The sequence below is a fragment of the Kogia breviceps genome, chromosome 17 (assembly GCF_026419965.1).
Source record: "Kogia breviceps isolate mKogBre1 chromosome 17, mKogBre1 haplotype 1, whole genome shotgun sequence".
NCBI classification, from domain to species: Eukaryota; Metazoa; Chordata; class Mammalia; order Artiodactyla; family Physeteridae; genus Kogia; species Kogia breviceps.
Genome location: NC_081326.1, coordinates 53,719,111 through 53,738,734, shown reverse-complemented (window position 1 = coordinate 53,738,734; position 19,624 = coordinate 53,719,111). Strand labels below are relative to the sequence as shown.

Here is a 19,624-nt window from a genome sequence, read left to right as displayed (position 1 = left end):
GATGTCCTCCCAAAGACAAATGAAAATCCAAGCAAATCGTGTTTACAGATATTGCTGTGTGATGGACTAAAAATAACAATATTGTGGATTATTACTCAAATATAATTGGTGTGATCTGCTTAGAAGGGCAAATGTTTTTTAATTTTTTTTTCCTCTTTCCCTTTTTCTTTTCTGACAGGGCTGGTGACATTTTTCAAGTCATGGCTCAATGTTTACATAATGGTGTTTCTTTGTTCTGTATCATTTCGTATTTCTCTTTGTCTAAAATGTCAGTGCGTTTCACAGAGGAAACCTAGATTTCCTTATCTGATATGTAAATTCTATCTAATGTGAGATTATTGATGCAAAGATACTGGGCATTGTAGGCCATACCTGGATATAAAATTGTATGGGGTGCTCAGGTGTCTGGAATGAGTAAAATCATTGACTTTTTTGTCATTGCTGTGAGCTACTGGTTGTCAAAAAAAAAAAAGAAAAAAATCCTTAAAAAGAAAGTATTTGAAGTCACTCTTCGTAATGACTCTGGCTGTTCATTATAGGATGTGCATCATTATGAAGATGGAAAGCTATAGAATTGGGAAGAGAGTGTAAAAGCAATTATTTTTTAAAAAGGACAGACATGCATCTATGGATATTTTTCAGTCTCAGAACTGAAACTAAAGTGTTTCAGTCTATATTCTGGAACTAAAATATTTATAGTCTGCTTCCAAGGTGTCTCTGGATATCACTGGGTCAGTAAATGCTCCTAAGATTTTCTGATCCAATGGCTATGTGCTGAGCTCCTTTGTTAAGGAAGTAGTAACACATCTGTTATTAAATGTATTTGTTCCTAAGTGTTACTTCTGTTTTTTACAATGGCAATCGTTTTACATATCTACAATTATCTTAATAGTTAACCACAGATTTCCTAGCTTTGAAAGAAGCTACTTCCCATCCTCCAAATATACTCTGGTTTCCAGCCTTAGCACCTGTAACCAGGCTTCTTTTTCTTTCAATACGCCCCACCCACCTCGGGCATCAATTGAACTATTCAACTTCAAGACCGTTTCAAATATTTCCCTACTGGTGCTTACCCTGATTCCTTCAGCCAGAAGTAGCCTACTTTTTAACACTTCTTTTGCAGTAGTCTATATCCACAGCTAATGTAGCTGGTATCACATGGTATTGTGGTTATTTTTGTTTGTTTGTTTGTTTTGGTTTTTGCAAACATGTTATGCATAGTTCTTCATGGGGCCATTTCACTTCATAATGTCTTTAGTCAGTTTTAGTCCAATTACAACTTTTTACATATTCTTGGTAAATTAACATGTAGTCTGAATACTGATTTTGTAAAATGTTTTTGTGATATAGAAGATTCTACTAGGCCACATATTTTATATTCCTAAATTTCTTAGAAGTAGTAATTAATTTTTGAACATGAGAGAATTTTCTAAGATGTGCAAACATGGGGGAAAATGGAAAAGAACAGGTTTTGTGTTCAAATCCCTGTATCCAGTCTTTTTTAAACCCAACCCCACCCCTGCCATTCTGTGGTATGTTCCCCTTAAAATTATTCCACCTTTGTTTCTGAAACATCTGAGAGAACACTGTGAGATAAAGAGGAGTTCCAATATTCACATTAAGAGGACTAGAGACAGGAGAGAGGAAATTTGGCTAGGGCAGATCAGGTAAGGATTCATGAATGAGGTAGAATTAAAGGTTGTGTTGGTGGATCACAGAAAGAAATAGTGGAGAGTATTCCAGGCAAAGAGAATAGGATGAAGAAAGGCACAGAGATTAGAAAGAACATGCTAAGCACATTCAAGGGAAATAGAGCAAATAATTTAATTCAGATTAGTCCCATTTGCCTAGTTTTACAATTCTAGTTTTAACCAAGGCCTTTTATGACCATCCTTATCTAATGACACCTGCCCTATCTAATGACAGTCATTTTTAAATCTACCTTTCTATTATCTGTTTTTTGACTTAACAACATTTGCTGTTGTCTGGTTATTTTCATTTTAAGAGATAGAGTTGCATTTGGTTGAGGATAAAATGAAGAAATATTTTAGAACAGGCCTTTAAGTTGTGTTTTATTTCAACTGTCTTATTAGTCCCTTCATTATATAGTCACTAAGAATAGCAAATGGACTAGTGGAAACAGTGGTTGAGATGCCGCTTTTGACTTCAAGTAATGGTAAACCTAACCATGGCTTAAACAGTTAGGATTTATTTTTATCATATTAGAGCTGTGAAGAGAGAAAAGGTAGGTAGATCTTGATTGAGTTGTTAAAGGGCCACGCCGCTGTCTTTTCACTGTGGCACTCCTAGCGTGTTCACTCTTGTTCTCATGATTGTTGCGACGTGGTCACAAGATGGCTACTTTAACACTGAACATATTCAAAGAAAAACGGAACAGGTAGTGTCAGCCATATATGTCCCTTTTATCAGGAATGCAGAATCTTCTGTCAGACATTCTTTTATCTCTCTTTGTCCAAAACAGGGCTATGTGGTTATGCCTAAATTTCCCAGCAACGCAAGCTGGAAAAATGAAGCATTTGTCAGACTAAAAAATTGGATTATTATTTGACTATGATGTTATACTGCCTGATATGCTTCAATTACTGCTGGGAGCAAAATCAAGGTTTTGTTCATGAGGGAGAAGAAAAGAAGAGCTATTGAGAAGACATTATACAGTGTCTACTAGGATGTACAGCTGTAACAGATATTCCAAAACATAATAAGTTCAAAGATATTGTATTAATAGATGCCTCTGTGATTAATGGTGTCATGGAAGTCCAGAGACTCTTGAGTGCCTAGAAAGGAAAATCATTTGGCTCACCCATTATTAATAGTTTTAGTTCTACTATACTAAGAAGACAGTGAGCTTCTCTCACTTTCCTTAACCAATAAATAAATTAGAACATACCTGGTAGGAAAATGCTACACCACATTTGAGGGGAGAAAAATTCCCATTCCTTTATGTTTCTAAAATGAATTAAATCTCTTCACTCTTCCTCCTTTAGAGTTGTCAAGAAAAGTCTTACTTAGTCTTTTGTAGAGAGGTCCTTCTTCTCCCAAATTAGTTTCTCAGTCAAGTCTAGTTTGATTTAGAGAACTGAAGCATGGATAGCTATGCTGGTTGAATGTAAAACCTCTGTGACAAACTTGGTCAGACCTTGACTAACATTAGGGAATCCAATTGCTCTTGCATCCCTCCAATTACTCAGAATTAACTCCCTCCTTGAGTCAGGCCACTCTTCCATTCTTTTCAAAAATGGCTAACAATTACTCTTGCCCTTGAGAAATCTGAAACTTATTCCAAATAAAAGTCTAGATGAGGCATATTTTCAGGTGCTTTATACAACATAAAGTAATTAAATACACAGTTGTCTTTCCTAGAGGCTATAGGGGAGTAAAGTGAGAGAAAATTCCTATTGCCGCCTTCTAAATTTGGAAGAACAGGTCAGAAATTAGCATCTCAATACAATATTCTCCCTAAAACATCACTCTGCTCTGGGTAATTTAATAATAGAACTTAGGAAAACCTGATAGGATGCTCTGACCAGATCCCCTCAGCCGCTCAATACACATTCAAGAATGCATTCCTAAATCTGATGTCTTTTACTGTGTTTCTCTCTGAAGGCTGAGTTGTAGAAATGTCATTTCTTTTTGGTCACATGTCTTGTCTTCCCTTTTATTCCTCTGTTGGAATTAACTTATTAATGTGAAAGTTATTCATTGGATCATAGTTTTAAATTTTGTCTTTCTCCACTGGAATGTTTTGTGCTCTGGGAATAAAGAGAACACTGAAGAAGACAAAGTTCCTGCCCATATGAAGCTAACTTTTTAGTGAGACAAGACAGAAAAGAAAGATATGAACAAAAGATAAGAGAATTGCATTTAGAAATAATTTGTAACAGGATGATAGGCTAGATAGGTCTACTGTACCCAGTTTGTCCAGGGACTGTGTCTCAGGAGGTGTCACCTGAATTGATACCTGAATTATAATAAGAGATCTGAGGGTAGAGGGTTCTGGGCAGATAGATCAGCAAGTACAAAGGCCTAAGAGACTTCAGCTTGAGTTATTTGGCTGGAGCTGTGTAAGCAAGGAGAATGGGACAAAATGAGAGGTAAAGTTTGAAGCTAGGCAGGGGTGAAGGGGACTATAGTAAGGGACTTAGATTTTATTTAAAAGGCACACAGAGGCATTTAACATTATTAAAACATTAAATATAAGAGTTAAAAATAATAGCTAACATTAATTTACTACCTACTAGATACAGATATAACTCTATGAGGGAAATACTGTTATCCTCAGTGAGAAGAGGAGGAAAAACAAAGCACAGAAAAGTTGTTACTTGCCCAAGGTAACATAGCTCATAAGTGCAGATATGGAAATTGAGCTGGGGGCCTCTGTCTGTAGAATTCGCAAGCGTAATCACTATACTATATTACCTCCAATCCAAGTTTTGGATATTTTATATTTAAAATTCCATGGATTTACATTTTTTTTTTTTACTGTTGAAATAACTGTAAAAATAATAATATTTTTTAAAAAATGTTAATGCAGTTCTTCCTAAAGAAGCTTTTGTCATTTTATGCCTAAGAATCTGAATGCTTTATTATTGGCCAAATTTGCTATCAAAGAATGATTTAGGCCTAGTATCTCTTATGTTGTTCATGAAATCTTTAAACTCTATTGCTTGAAAATATGCTTCATTGCAGATTCTTCTGGCTCTATTTATTTCTAGTTAATCCACTTTCATTCAGCAGAAAGGAATTGGGTATTTTAAACAGTCATCCAATAAAGAGCTAAATTGCACCTTTTTGATAGATTATAGCATTGTCTTCTCAAAAGCTGATCTGGCAAAAGTCCGTGATGCCCAGCCATTAGGCATAACCTCTGGGCCCAGATGTCTTCTTGTTATCACCTCTGCACATTTAATTTTCTAAAAAGCCCATTCAGATATATCTGGATGTTCTTAGCCTTTGAGTTTTGTTGCTTGAAATAGTTTAGTAATCCACACGGAAAATGGCCATTTCAAATTTTATATTCAAATTAAAGATGGGCAATAGGTACTTTGTGATGACATTTCTTGCATACTAGCTTTATAAATATATAATAAATTACCTATTTAAACTCTTTAATTTAGTTACCAATATGGTCTTGACAATGTTAACCATGAAAAATAATCAGATGACCTATTAACTCTAACTTTACTCTTAGTATATAATTTATTCAGTGCAAATGCAAGTAGAAAATAAGTAAATTACACGGAAGCAACAATGTTACTCTATGTAAATCTGTATCCTGTAAACTACTTAACAGGTACATTTGGCATTTCTACTACTCTTTAACTCTTGAAAATTAACCAGAAAATAAAGGAAGTATTGACTAATGCTGCATTATATAGTACAAGGTATTCTAACTAAAATATTGAAGAAATATTTCTTGATTACCTGTCATTTATATATACAATATTGGATAGAATTTCTTCATGTTAGAATAACAGAAGAGTCATCTTCATAGCCTTCACATCCCAAAAGCTTTGTAAATTTTGAGCTTAAATATCTAATGACCTACTAACTTACTTCTTATATAAAATTAACTTCTGGCAGATTGAAGACATATGCAAGTCTCAAAACTTTAAAACGCTTAGAAAAAAATGTGGCCTAGAATAGCTGTGTCTTTAAGGCGAAGAAAGATTTCTCAAAGAAGATACATGAGCAAAAATCTGTCAATACTCAGGAACATTCCTACCCTTCTAAGCACTTCCCTTAAGTGTAGAGACTAAAAATCTGGCAACTGCATTTCCCCCGCCCTTGCCAGCCAACATCTCTGCTTAGATTCTGCCAGTTAAAGGAAAACATGTGAGAGCTGAAAGGTAGGATGGATAAAGAAGCCATTATTTTCCACCAGCATCTTCAGGCAAGAGTGTGGTGCTGGCAGGTGGTTGTATGTGGAAGCAGCTTCCCTGAACTCCTGGATTCTTGAAAACCAGCAGTGATCTTCTGACCTTCAAGCCCTCTGAATTTCTTTGTATTTTCCCTCTAATTTCTTGTACTGAATTTGAGCAACTCAGAATATCTAAGTGGCTTCTGTTTTACTGACCAAGTCCCAGTCCTTATTATTATTATTATTATTTTTACAAATCTCTCTATAGGGAAATATACCATAAACAAAAAATTTAAATGATATATTTTATTTTATTTTATTTATTTTTTAAAATGATATATTTTAGAAGGAGATATTTACAATAGAACAGAAAAACATACACTCCAGAGAAAGGAATCCTACAAATCAATTAAAAAATATAATCTAAAGGAAAATATGGGTAAAAAAATTTCACAGTAGAGGTAATTCCAGTAACAATAAGCAAAAGACAAAAAGTGCTTGATAGAAATTTAGAAATGAAAATTAAAGCCAACGTAATTTTCTATTGCATGTTCACAAAATTGGTAAAAATTAAAAAGTGGTATGATACTAAATGTTGATAATAATTTGAAGAACTTGAAACTTATGAACTTTGGGAAATGTAAATTGGTATAGTCACATAGGAAAAATTTGGTGATATCTAGTAAAATTCATTTTTAGATATGTCTAGGTTGAGCCAATTATGCATATACTAAATTTGGCTGATGGCTAAAAATTAACATTCAGGCAAAGCTGAATCCCACTATCCCAGAATGATTTACAAATTTAAGATGTACAAGACACAAACTAGCATATTTAATAATATCACTTACTTTTTCATGCTCAAAGATTAAACTGTGAGAAAGGCTTTGAGTAACATATTTTCTAGTCAGAACTTTATACATGGGATTTAGAACAACAGCAATTAAAAAGAAAAAATAATTATTTCCCTTATCTCCTATTCCTCCAGTTGGAAATGCAAAGCAGTCATTTGCACAAGCTTTTCTGTTTGTTTGTTTAAACTCTTAACTTCTTTTTTTTTTTTTTAAATACTTGCTGGAAACATAACTGTCTTGAATGATTTTTCAAAAATTTGATTACACTGCTACTATTGATATATTTATATAAATGGCTAATTTACATATATAATTTGATATATTATAATTTATATAAGTAAATAAATTACATTAAAAGTTACTCAACAAATAGAATTAAAAGTTAAAATAAATGTATATAGCTTTTCAAGACTCAAAACTGTAAAGATTGTCTTCTTAAAGCATTCTTATAAAGTTGGTCATTTCCAAGTTTGATATGTCTGATTATTAGTCTGATTAGTGAGAAACAAGTGTGTCAGTTTTTTTATTAGTTTGATTAGTGAGAAAAAAGGAATGCATAATTTTTCTTCAGTGCTTTCTTCTCTTTAGTTTCCTTATGTCTGAACCAAAGAGGATTATCACAGTGTTAGGTATGGTTGTGGATTATTTTCTGCTTGTGAATTTTAAAATGACATTCTGCTTTATATATATCCTTATTTAAATATAAAGAATTCTAAAATAAGACTTTTCTTGCAAGACTCATGGATTAAGTGGAATTTAATAACCAAATATTAAGTATCATTCTTAAAGATTATTCTGCTAAATATTATGTATTAAATCCACCAAAGAATTCTATAGAGTTTAAGATTATGGTAGAATATTGCTTTATTATTTAAACTTTTATTAAGGTTTTTGGTTTAAAAAAGGATATGTTTCTATAACATATTTATCTTATTACTTTCTCAGTTTCCTTATTAACAATCTAATTCCCTTTTTATTTAGCAATTTGAAAGTTCTTACTTTTAGTACATAAAATTAACATATCTTCATTCACCATTCAATACTCTAAAATTTCACTTTAACAGTATTAAATATATACTTACCTTTTAGGTGGATTTCAAAGAAATAAAGCAGATAAGGACCTTCTTATTTTAGTTACATCAAAAATGCTTACTTACATTCAAAAAGTGATTTTCAGATATCATTCATATTTCTAACCATCTGCCTTATTGTACTATTGCTACTATTTTGCTAAGCAGATATAACATCACCCTATGTGAATGCACAATTATTCATAAACAAATTGAACAGAAGTTATGTTGACTCAGGGATTGAACTATTTATCTTTCATTGGCCAAGGCAGAAGTTAAATAGGAGATTAGCAGATTTTGATTTAATCTTGAGGAGAAAATGACCTATGAATCCCTACATGGTGCATACACCATAGAAACACTTGCATATGTGCAAATGGGGACATAGAAGTATAGCATTTTTATAACAATGAATAATATAAGCAATATAACAATATAAATGCCCATGAGCTGGAGAATAAGTGAATCAATTTTGGAGTATACCTCCAATGGAATATCATTAGCAGTTAAAATGAATAAATGCGTGTGTATGTGTGTGCGTAAATATAAAAGTAAAAATGCAATGCTGGGCAAAAAATAAAGGCTTAGAAGACTTTTATTTTAATTGTATAATTTATGAAATGTACAGATGCTTGCAAATCATACTGTATATTATTCATAGACATATAGATATGTGTTAAACATATAAATTATGTGTGAAAATAATACACTAATTGAGAATATTTGCTAGCTCTCAGTAGAGAAAGACCAGAAAGGGATTGGAGACAGACGTAAAAGGAGTTTTAACTTGTTTTGCATTATTTATTTCTTAATAACAATATTAAAGTGAATATGAACCAATTTATGTAAATATTAATCTGAAAACTAATCTGAATTAATATTACTATTAATCCGAAGCAACTATCCAATAGTACCAGATGGTGAAGTTGTTGTTTTATCCTTTCTACTGTCTTACAGATTTCAAATAGTAACTTTAAAATGTTAGAAATCCTTAAAGAAATCTGCTATATGGTGGCAGGAAAGGAATTAAATCTCAGTTTAAGTTATTCAGCAAGTAAAAAGGACTTAGGTAATTGAGGATTTTCAGTTCATTTTGTGCTCTAGAAATTTTCATTTCATCAGAGTATCAAATTTCAAAAGGAATGGTGAATATTTATAGTATATATTTTTTCATACACATTTTTATTTGTCAGTTTCAAGTCTTTGAGCTTTTCAATGGAAAGACTGGCAGCTGAATGTTTCCATAAAGATAAAACAGTTCTGAATATTTATGAATAAGCAACAATAATTCCACCAAATTGGACTAAATTATGTTGTGCTTTGTAGCTTATATACTGTTGTCCCTGTGCATTTTCATCTACAATGCAAAGTATTATAAATTATCTTAATATATAAAGAATATCTTCATTATACCTCATCACCAGCAATTGCCAACCACATTTACAAAGCATTCAAATTAAGGGAGGATGAATTTGGTAATAAACCTTGAAAAAAGAGCTTGATTTCCATTTTTATTTTGATAAATGATATTTGGTAAAACTCAAAAGTGGCTGAATCTTGAATAATAAACTGAGCAATACATCTGGTAAAAGGAATTCAAACTTGTTATTTTCAAGCAGGGACATTTTAAATGTAGTGTTAAGTGTGCAGATCCATACAGAGTAGTATGTCCTAAAAATTTTGTTACTACTTCTGTTGTTTCTACTTCTGTTTTTGAAAGACTGACTTGCTTGACCATGTATCCTTTATATCTCATATATGTCATAATTTGAGTTAACAACTTCTAACCTCTTGTATGGCTCTGTTTCTGAAGCTGTTTGAATTTGCCGTATTTTAACATATTTTCACCCAAATGAGGCTGTCACAGATTGATCCATATAGGAAATTCCTGAAGGTTTTTAAACTGTCTCATAAATTTCAGTTTCTCAACAACATTATCTTAGCTTATTTTTCAGTTGTCTCCTAGAGATAATTGCCTCCAAGAATCTCACTCATTTATGAACATTATTGAACATCTGTTATGTGCCAGATTATGTGCTGGGTAGGCATTGTGGGAAAAAGAAAAAAAGTGAAATAAGTCCAGTCTATAGGAAAACAAAGAAAAGAAGCAAATGATTGTAAGTTAATTAAGGTGTGTGAAATAATTCTGTTGCTTAACAGAGGAGGGAAAGATGAAGAACCTCTAGAAGAGACTAGAAAGAGCTCCTTGTGCTCTCCAAGAGCTAACGTAGCCCTTAACATATAGAAATTATAGTATAAATTCAGTACTTCTAGCTGTACATTTCTGGTAATTTTATGTTTATTCTGACACTCTAGGAAGTCAGTACTATAAATTAGTGATTTGTCTTCAGTGAGCTAATACATCCTTTTTTGCTTTCTAGTTCAAATTTAGATTAATTTGGTCAAGTATCTGTGCCTACAAAAAAGATACAAATCTCTTTTTGATTATCATATGATTTAAGATGTACATAAAAGTTGTCCTTTTGTCAAATATTATTTGTCGTGAAATCACAGACTTCTCTAATTCATGAAGCTATCTGGAATATTTATCATAGTCCTCTAGTCCTAGAAGCTGTAATTGATATAATTTAGCACTTAATTATTGTTGGTGCATTCATTACATCTTACATTTATTGTACATTTATGTAATTTGTAAAACATTAAGGGCAGAAGAATTCCTTAGCTAGGGAGCTTAGATTTTGATAACTAGTGTCATGTTTGATTTACATTCTGAAGTACCCTTTTCTAGTTCTTTCAGTATCTTAATAGTGAATTGTGCTATGACTTTTTAAAAATATTCATCTTTATTGATTTTATTCTGAATGTGCACACAAGGTATTCTGGATCCACAGAGATTAATTATTATCATTTAAGTGATATAATTAATAATAGTAATAATAATAACTGTGTCAGCATCCCTTTGACCGAGTCCTTACCCCTGTAGTAACACGATGAAAATCAGATGGAAAGTTCTACACGAGTGACCAGGGACAAGGAATAAAGAAAAATGCACGAACTGTGCTTAAGATAGTTGTCTTTAACTCCTCTCCTGAAAGGAGGAAGAAAAAAACTTCTGCTCTTTGGAGATGGGATAGAAAGAATTCTCATTTTTTATTCTAACCTCTGGAATGTAAATTTAGGGTTTCAATAGTCAGATTAGCCTCCTGTGTCTCCAATTTTTATAATCTAGAGATGTCTGTAAGGTTCTGGGTCTCATTCTTCCTTGAAATGTAAGCACAAACCCCCTTCAGAGTTAGGTTCACCTCTGTAGTTCACTCACTACTCAAACAGTTGTAACTTAACTTGTCAAGTGTTACACTTAGCACAAGATCACAAATTTCCAGCAAAAGTCATGTGGAAAGCCCCAACCCTTTAGAAATCGAAAATATGTTCTCTACACCCTACTCTTTTTTATTTTTCCTGGTGAGAAATTTTGAGAGTCGTACATTCAGGAGAAGGCAGAAAATAAAAATTCAGAGTTCTTAAAATGATTACTGTGTTATATTAACTGTTAATAAAGTATATTTTAAATATTAGGCTATTTCACTTTCTTCTAAGACTATAGAAGTAAAGCAGTCTAAAGTTATATTTGCAGTGGAGATATTTGTTACTTGGACAGTTATGATTTCACATATTTTGTATGGATTTTAATTTTTCATTATTTGATCATAATAGTTACATTGGTCAGAATCTATTAGCTGCAAATCACTTGAAGTAGGCAAGAATCTTACTACTATAAGTTATGATATAGTCATATAGACCATGGGGTAGCATTGCTAAATTTGAATAATACAACAAATTCTAATTTTTGAGAAAAAAGCTCTCTATGGTGGCTGTAAACTAACAAAATTAAATATGGTAGGAGTAATAAAACCAGGGAAAAGTATGTAATCATATAAAAAATAAAAAGGGATGATTTGTACAGTTTTAAATCTTCCTGTTAAATTTTGTCTTTAATCAACTTGTATTTTCTCATAGGTTTTGAACTTTCACATTGTGAGGATCCTGGCATTCCACAATTTGGATACAAGATCAGTGACCAAGGCCATTTTGCTGGTAGCACTATCATTTATGGATGCAATCCAGGCTATACTCTCCATGGAAGTAGCCTTCTCAAGTGCATGACAGGGGAGAGAAGGGCATGGGACTATCCTCTGCCATCCTGTATTGGTAGGATACTGCTTTAGGTTTTCATGAAATAGTTCATGGAAGTGTTATTAAAATATACTGTACCTTTTCAAGTTATTCAATCTGCCCACACACAACTCATACTTTAATCAAAAAGTTAATGAATTCATAGTTCAGATTTGTGGAGAGTGAGAGGGTTCTTTTCATAATCTTACCAGTGAGTACATTCTGTTTTTGGGGTAAAAAATGGTTTGAAGCCATTATGTTTATCTTATCTTGATATAAAGTTTAACTCACTACAAAAATATGCTGAAACTCTTAACATACACATTTTTTTTTTTTTTTTTTTTTTTGCGGTATGTGGGCCTCTCACTGTTGTGGCCTCTCCCGTTGCGGAGCACAGGCTCCGGACGTGCAGGCTCAGCGGCCATGGCTCACGGGCCCAGCCGCTCCACAGCATGTGGGATCCTCCCGGACCGGGGCACGAATCCGTGTCCCCTGCATCGGCAGGTGGACCCTCAACCACTGCGCCACCAGGGAAGCCCAACATACATATTTATTGAATCACATCACATTGACCTGTTTTGTTTTGTGTGTTTTTTTTAGATTTGTTTTTATATACAAAATTATTGCTTATGCTGGTATCAAGGTAGATTAAAACAGTAAACTATTCTCAATAACTTCAGTCTTTATTTATATACTTTTTCAAAAACTAAAAGTGCATATCTTTTTCTTATGTGTATGTATCATGACATAATTAAATGAATTTCAGTAACAAAAGGCAATGTGAGAGTCAGTGATATCAGATATATTGCCTGCATGAAGCTATAGATTGATCATTTTCTCTCTTGTTTGTATAGCCAGAGTACAACTTTATTGCTATCATATTTAGATTGATTAACAACTAACTGGGTATTATGTGAGAAGCAGGGTGGATAGAAAAGTGTTGATAAAGACATCTGCTTTTTTTTTTTTCTTTTTGTGCTCCAATATCAAATAGGTGCCAGGCTGGAATACTAGGACAAGAAAAGATATTTAAACAATATCAAAACATTCAAACAAAACACTAACTCCTCAGTAGGGAACAAACATGATTCTTTAGCAATTCTTATTTCTTAATGGCATTTGTGGAAGCACAAATCCATTCTGTGTCAGGCCCATATGGATAAAATTGACTTAAACTTTTTTTTTAACAGCTTTATTAAGTTGTAATTGATATCTTTAAAAATGCACATGTTTAATGTATACAATTTGATGAGTTTGGAGACCTGAACCTTTTGAGATAAATTTTAACGTTTGTTAGTTGATATGGTCAACATAGGAATCTCCACAAAACTTGAAGTAATTCAAGTAGAAAAAAATGAAATGCTAGTTATTAGAGGTCTTGCAACTAATTGCAGTGTTTTTGATGACATGAGTCTTCTATTGGTTTATTAAAACAGTGATTCACACAGAAAGCAAACATACTTTTATCTAACCAGAATGCAATTATAGTGCTTTCCTTTCAGATGGCATCTGAATTTTGGATAGATTATGAGGATAATACTACAGTAACAACCTAAATTGACAATGCTTGAGATTCTGGAATATGACCAACAATCAACCCACTGTCATTGGTTATGAGAACAATGTAGCACTGATTAGTTCTCTCTGAAGTTATGTTCTTTGATGTGAATATAAAATATATTCAGAAAATCATTAAGGGTTGCAATAGCACAAAAGTATAAACTTGTAAATACTGACTTGCCGTGTTGTCTTTAAAATTTAAATCATAAACAAATACATTAAAAAACATATATTTTCCTTTTATGTTGAACCAAGGTGAAGACATTTTTTGGAAAAATTTTATGCAAATAGAACATCTGATCTGGGATCAGAAAGATTTTAATTTTGTTTGCAATGAATCAATGCACTTTATGTTTATACATCTGCCAAGTCAAAATTTAATGACTTGACATGGCTCAAGATTTCATGTGAAGGATAATCTTTTTTCTTTCTTTTTTTTTTAAATGATGGTTGATCAGTAATAACAGCTGAAACAGTTGGACACATGGTGTGTCATGCTATGACTTCCATGATAACAGAAGATGAAATTCTATTTTAGATGGTGTTCTTTACTGGCAATAATTAATAGCTTTACCACCTGGCCTAAAATCATAATTTCCTATGCCCATTAACCTTAAATATCTATTATGATTATATTTTTGCCTTTGCCAAATAAGAAACTTTTTCTCAATTATATGGATTATTTCTAGGTAATTATGTTTCTGTAGCTTATACATTGAGCAAACAAAAACTAATTTTTGAGACACCATAGCCAAAGAACTTTAACCTGTACACCTTCATTGTTATCTACAAATGTAAGACTTCTGTCAGAATATGAACCCCAGTGTTATGGTATATCACACTGGTTCATTTGAAATCAAAATACTAATAATATTTGTAGCAAAGAAATATGGAAAAAGAAAGAGGTATGTTTAAATTCAAGATAAACACAGTACCCAAAATTCCAATTTGCCTTGAAGTTGCTTAAAAATTAATCTGGAGGAATGAAGTGTCAAATTTGTTCTCATAAGAAATATATGCCAATAATAGTGATAAATCATTAAAATGATGAAAAATGAATTATTATAGTTATAGAGTTCTAGGTTGTCCAGCAAAGTTTTTATTTAAAAAATGAGAAAAACGGGCTTCCCTGGTGGCGCAGTGGTTGAGAGTCCGCCTGCCGATGCAGGGGACACGAGTTCGTGCCCCGGTCCGGGAAGATCCCACATGCCGCGGAGCGGCTGGGCCCGTGAGCCATGGCCGCTGAACCTGCGCGTCCGGAGCCTGTGCTCCGCATTGGGAGAGGCCACAACAGTGAGAGGCACGCGTACCACAAAAAAAAAAAAAAAAAAAAAGAGAAAAACCTCAATAAGTGATGGTAACTTCTTAAATACAGATATCTTTTTATTTACTGTAAAAATAACTTAAGTTTATTATTATAAATTAAATTAAGCTAATGTTGCAATACAAAATAAACTTGCTTAGCCCTCTGTAGGTATGTGTATCAGTTAGGGTTCTCCAGAGGAAAAGGATTAGTAGATCTAGATATAGATCTGTCTGTCTATCTGTCATCAAGAAATGTATTTATTTTGAGGAACTGCCTCATGCAGTTGTGGGAGCTGACAAGGCCAAAATCCAGAGGGAAGGTCAAAAGTCCAGAAACTCGGGCAGGACTTAATGCTGCAGGCTTGAGGGAGAATATCTTCTTTTCTAGAAAACTCCGCTTTTCCTCTTAAGGCCTTCCAATTTATTGGATGAAGGCTACCCACATTATCAAGGGTAATCTTAAAGTCAACTGATTGTAGATGTTAACTAGGTCTATAAATAGCAATACCTAAACTAGTGTTTGATAAAATAACTGGGCACTGTAGCCTAGCCAAGTTGACACATAAGACTAACCACCATAGTGTGCTAAAACATAACACCTAAACTCTTTGAAACAATTTTATCTACATGAATAGAGCCTACAGATTTGAACCATAATATTCGATTGTTATTAGGTCTTTTCCAAATGCTGAAACTTTCTGTCTTTGACCTTCCTTGCTCTAATAATCAAAACAAAACAAAATCCAAGATGCTTACTTCAGTCATTGAATTTGAGTAAGACAGTAACACTGCAGAGAACAAGCAAAATAAATATAGTAGTATATTCAAATATTTAATCAAGAAGTAAAATAATATGGATTTGGTTTATTTTTTGGTACTATGATAATCTGGAAAATTTTCAAATGTATAATGTATTACTACACTGTGGTTTCTAGGATTTAGAGATGTAGAGCAATATACTAATTAAGCAAACTATTTAGTTTCTCTCTTCTCTCTTCTCTAGAAAGAGAATTCTTTCTAGATTATTTGCTTATCAAAGTAAAATCATTCCAGGTATCCCAATATATTAAATATTATTAAAATGGAGAGGGAATTCCCCAGAAGATAAAATTTTTATTATATTGTATGAAGATGCTTACATTTTTAATTTGATAAATTTTATAAAAATTAGAGACCGGTTTGATTTCAGTTTAAATCAAAACTGAACTAGATTTAATTGAAGAAAAATTTAATTAAAATGCCATTTTGACTTTCGGGAGGTTAAAAGCGAAAGTGTTTAGAGTGATTTAAAGGGGAATAAAAGGACAATGAAATTTAGAAGGCCTGAGGGACTGCAGTAAAGCTTAGTTTTCCTCAGAGGTGAGGTAGTAAGATGATGAATTATTCAGTCTACAATCAACTAGCAGTGAGCAACTTGCCATGTGTTTCCCCTTTTTACATCATCATTATTTAACAACACATCTTAAAATGTTTGGAAGCCTAAACTCAGAGTTTTGAGTGTGTACTTTTTCAATTCCCTAATTAGGTTTATTATATTATTTTTATATGATCTGACTTGAGATTCTTTTTTATTGTACAGTATGTTCTTGCTTCAATTAATACCTTAATCTGAGAAAGCATGTACAAATTTATACTTTCAATAAGAGGAGAAACCAATCTCTATTTTCCTTCAGGTGAAAAAATATATACTCTTGAGAAATTTGTAGATTGTTTAGAAAGATTGGCATTAAATTGTGACTTAAAATTGAATTAATTTTTTACTAGCTGAATGCGGAGGTCGTTTTAAAGGAGAATCATCAGGAAGAATCTTATCTCCTGGTTATCCCTTTCCGTATGACAATAATCTGCGTTGCATGTGGATGATTGAGGTAGATCCAGGAAACATTGTCAGGTAAATGAATTTTATTATTTCAAAATGACCAGGGAATCTGAAATCCCTGATCAGCCTCTATATATAATATTAATTAATATCAAGATTTTTCAATGTTTTTTAACCTTGGCAAAGAAAAACATGTTTTATATATGTTTACAATATGAAAAAAAGTATTCATAAGCATGATTTATTGATTTGTGGTCCACAGCAGTAGTTCATACAGCCCCTTAGAGAGAAGCTTTTCGGTTATAAGAAGGCACGGAAGGTGCGAATGTTTCTTGCTTGTTGGCGATGCTATACTTTCAGTCCTCCATGACTTAAGACGCTGAGTCCATCATTTTGATAGGTACACAGAGTGGTGCAGATCAGTGTCATGAGCTCAGCCTCATGGACATTTAGAAGACATAAGAATGGAAGAGGACTCGGTACCTATTCCCTGTCTTCCCTAGATTTAGGCGTATCTCTGAAGCATGCGCTCTCTTCCCCATGTTAGAGTTCTGCTCCTGCTGAGTTTAGTTAGGTGGCTGACAGTTCTTCACATAATTTCCTTAGATGATGGCAGAACCATAGCCTCCTAAATTAACACCAGTCAGGTTTCCAAGGCGCACCTGCTCTCAGTTCTAGTTTAATTATTATTGTTATGACTAGGGATGAATTAGTAAATGAACAAATTCCCCTTGACATATGAGCTAGGTATTGTGTTATCATTCACAAAACAGTGACATTAAGAATTGCTGCTTTATATAAATGGGTTTTCAAACAGGCTTATGGGTGATGAAGGCAGTTTTATGGAAAACAAATATTGTCCTTCAAATAACATGCTGCAAGGTGTACTCCATGTATTGTTGGATGCAGTGTGAACTGGTACATTACTTTTGCAAGGCAATTTGCAGCTACAAATTGAATCGAACCTCAACCTACTTTTCTTTAAGATAGGTCATGTATTGTTTTAGTTTAAAAATTAGAAATAGTAAATGTGAAAATATTAAAATCAACAAAATTCTGGGATTTTTAAAAATTAAAGAAAAATATTTGATATTAAATTACAACCCAGGTCACATATCACACATGAATGTGGTGTGTGTGTGTGTGTGTGTGTGTGTGTGTATGTGTGTATATATATATATATATATATATATATATATATAGAGAGAGAGAGAGAGAGAGAGAGAGAGAGAGAGAATTGATCATGTTGATATAATGGGATTTCTAATTTCTGGCATTAGGCTCAAAAAAATCAGACACTAATTTTGTCTAGATTAGACACAAAGAAAAATAGATTTTACATGAAACTTTTTTTTTTCCTTTTTTGTACAATTTTTTTGGGGTAGACACTTTCACATTAAGGAAGTTCCCTTTTACTCCTAGATTACTGGGTGTGATGATTATGAATGGATACTGAATTTTTTTAATACTTTTTCTGTGTATATTGAGATCTTCATGTGATTGTTTTCCTCCTTATATCTGCCACTGTGGTGAAATGTAATCGTTCGTTTTTGAATGTGAACCATTTTTGCATTTGTGGAATAAACCTCATTTGAGTCTGATAAAACAAACAAAAAACTTGAAACAGTGGAAATAACACATACTATGGAATTAGAAACCTTGAGTTCAATTCATGACTCTGCCACCCTTTGAGCAATCTTATTTAATCTATCTCAACCCCATTTGCTACATTTGTAAAATTGAGATAAAAATTGTTCCTGCTTCATTGGGTCATTGTAACAATTAAAGGAAGAAAATCGATGTAATGCATTTTGCACAGTGCCTGGCACATATGAGATCCTCTAAGTGTCACCTGCCATTGCCACAGTTAAAAGTCATGAACACTGAAAAGAATGTACAGATCTTCCTCGGGTTACATTAAGTTGAAAATATCATAAGTTGAAAATGCATATAATATAACTAACCTACTGAACATCATAGCTTAGCCTAGCCTACCTTAAACATGCTCAGAACACTTACATTAGTCTACAGTAAATCATCTAACACAGTCTATTTTATAATAAAGTGTTGAGTATCTCATGTAACTTTATTGAATACTATAGTGAAAGTGAAAAACGGAATGGTTTTATGGGTATATTATGGTTGTAAATGTATTGGTGGTTTGTCTTTGTGATCTTGTGACTGACGGAGCTATAGCTCCCTGCCGCTGCCCAGCATCGTGAGAGAGTATCATACAACATATCACAACTGGCAAAAGATCAAAATTCAAAGTACAGATTTTACTGAATGCGTATCTCTTTTGTGCCATCTTAGAGCCAAAAAATTCTAAATTGAATTACCATAAGTCAGGGATAGTCGGTATACCTAAAGTTTTTATAATTTGCAGAGGTGATGTAATAGTACATTTAATCATATTCTAAAAAAAAATTATACTGCTCAAGAAAAATTCATTAAGTTTATATATGCAGTTTACATAATTCATTTTTATCTGATAGAATAAAAGGAATATCTAGTATAAGCAAGATGAATATTTGTTATATTCTTTATTTAAAAATGAATCCATGTTTAAGATAATCAGAGATATATGGTTCTCCCACAGCCTACAGTTTCTTGCTTTTGATACGGAAGCATCGCATGATATACTCCGAGTTTGGGATGGTCCACCAGAAAATGATATGCTTTTAAAGGAAATTAGTGGTTCTCTTATTCCTGAAGGAATCCATAGCACCCTCAACATAGTAACCATCCAGTTTGACACGGACTTTTATATCAGCAAATCTGGATTTGCAATTCAATTTTCAAGTGAGTTATTTTTTTCTTTCTTAAATAAAAAATAGGAGTGCTATTTAAATAGTTCTGTTTACTGCTCAAAACTTTAATTTTAAAATTTTAATGATCTTAAATATTCCTGTTTCTAGTCTTCCTATTCATCTGGAGTTAAGGTAAAACATAGAAAAAAGAAATACAATTAACTTTTAATTAATTGTTGAGACCTTCTCTCCAA

General features: G+C 32.8%; 1 protein-coding gene across 7 annotated transcripts in view; it reads left to right on the top strand.

Annotated features, from left to right (window-relative positions):
* The window catches only part of CSMD3 (CUB and Sushi multiple domains 3), a 1,102,347-nt gene that overhangs the window by 789,664 nt on the left and 293,059 nt on the right, over positions 1-19,624 (top strand). For all 7 annotated transcript variants that reach the window (XM_059042775.2, XM_067017123.1, XM_067017122.1 and 4 more), the window contains 3 exons: positions 11,781-11,972; positions 16,566-16,692; positions 19,220-19,422. In XM_059042775.2, the coding sequence (XP_058898758.1) occupies positions 11,781-11,972; positions 16,566-16,692; positions 19,220-19,422 (522 nt within the window). The remainder of the gene's footprint in view (positions 1-11,780; positions 11,973-16,565; positions 16,693-19,219; positions 19,423-19,624) is intronic.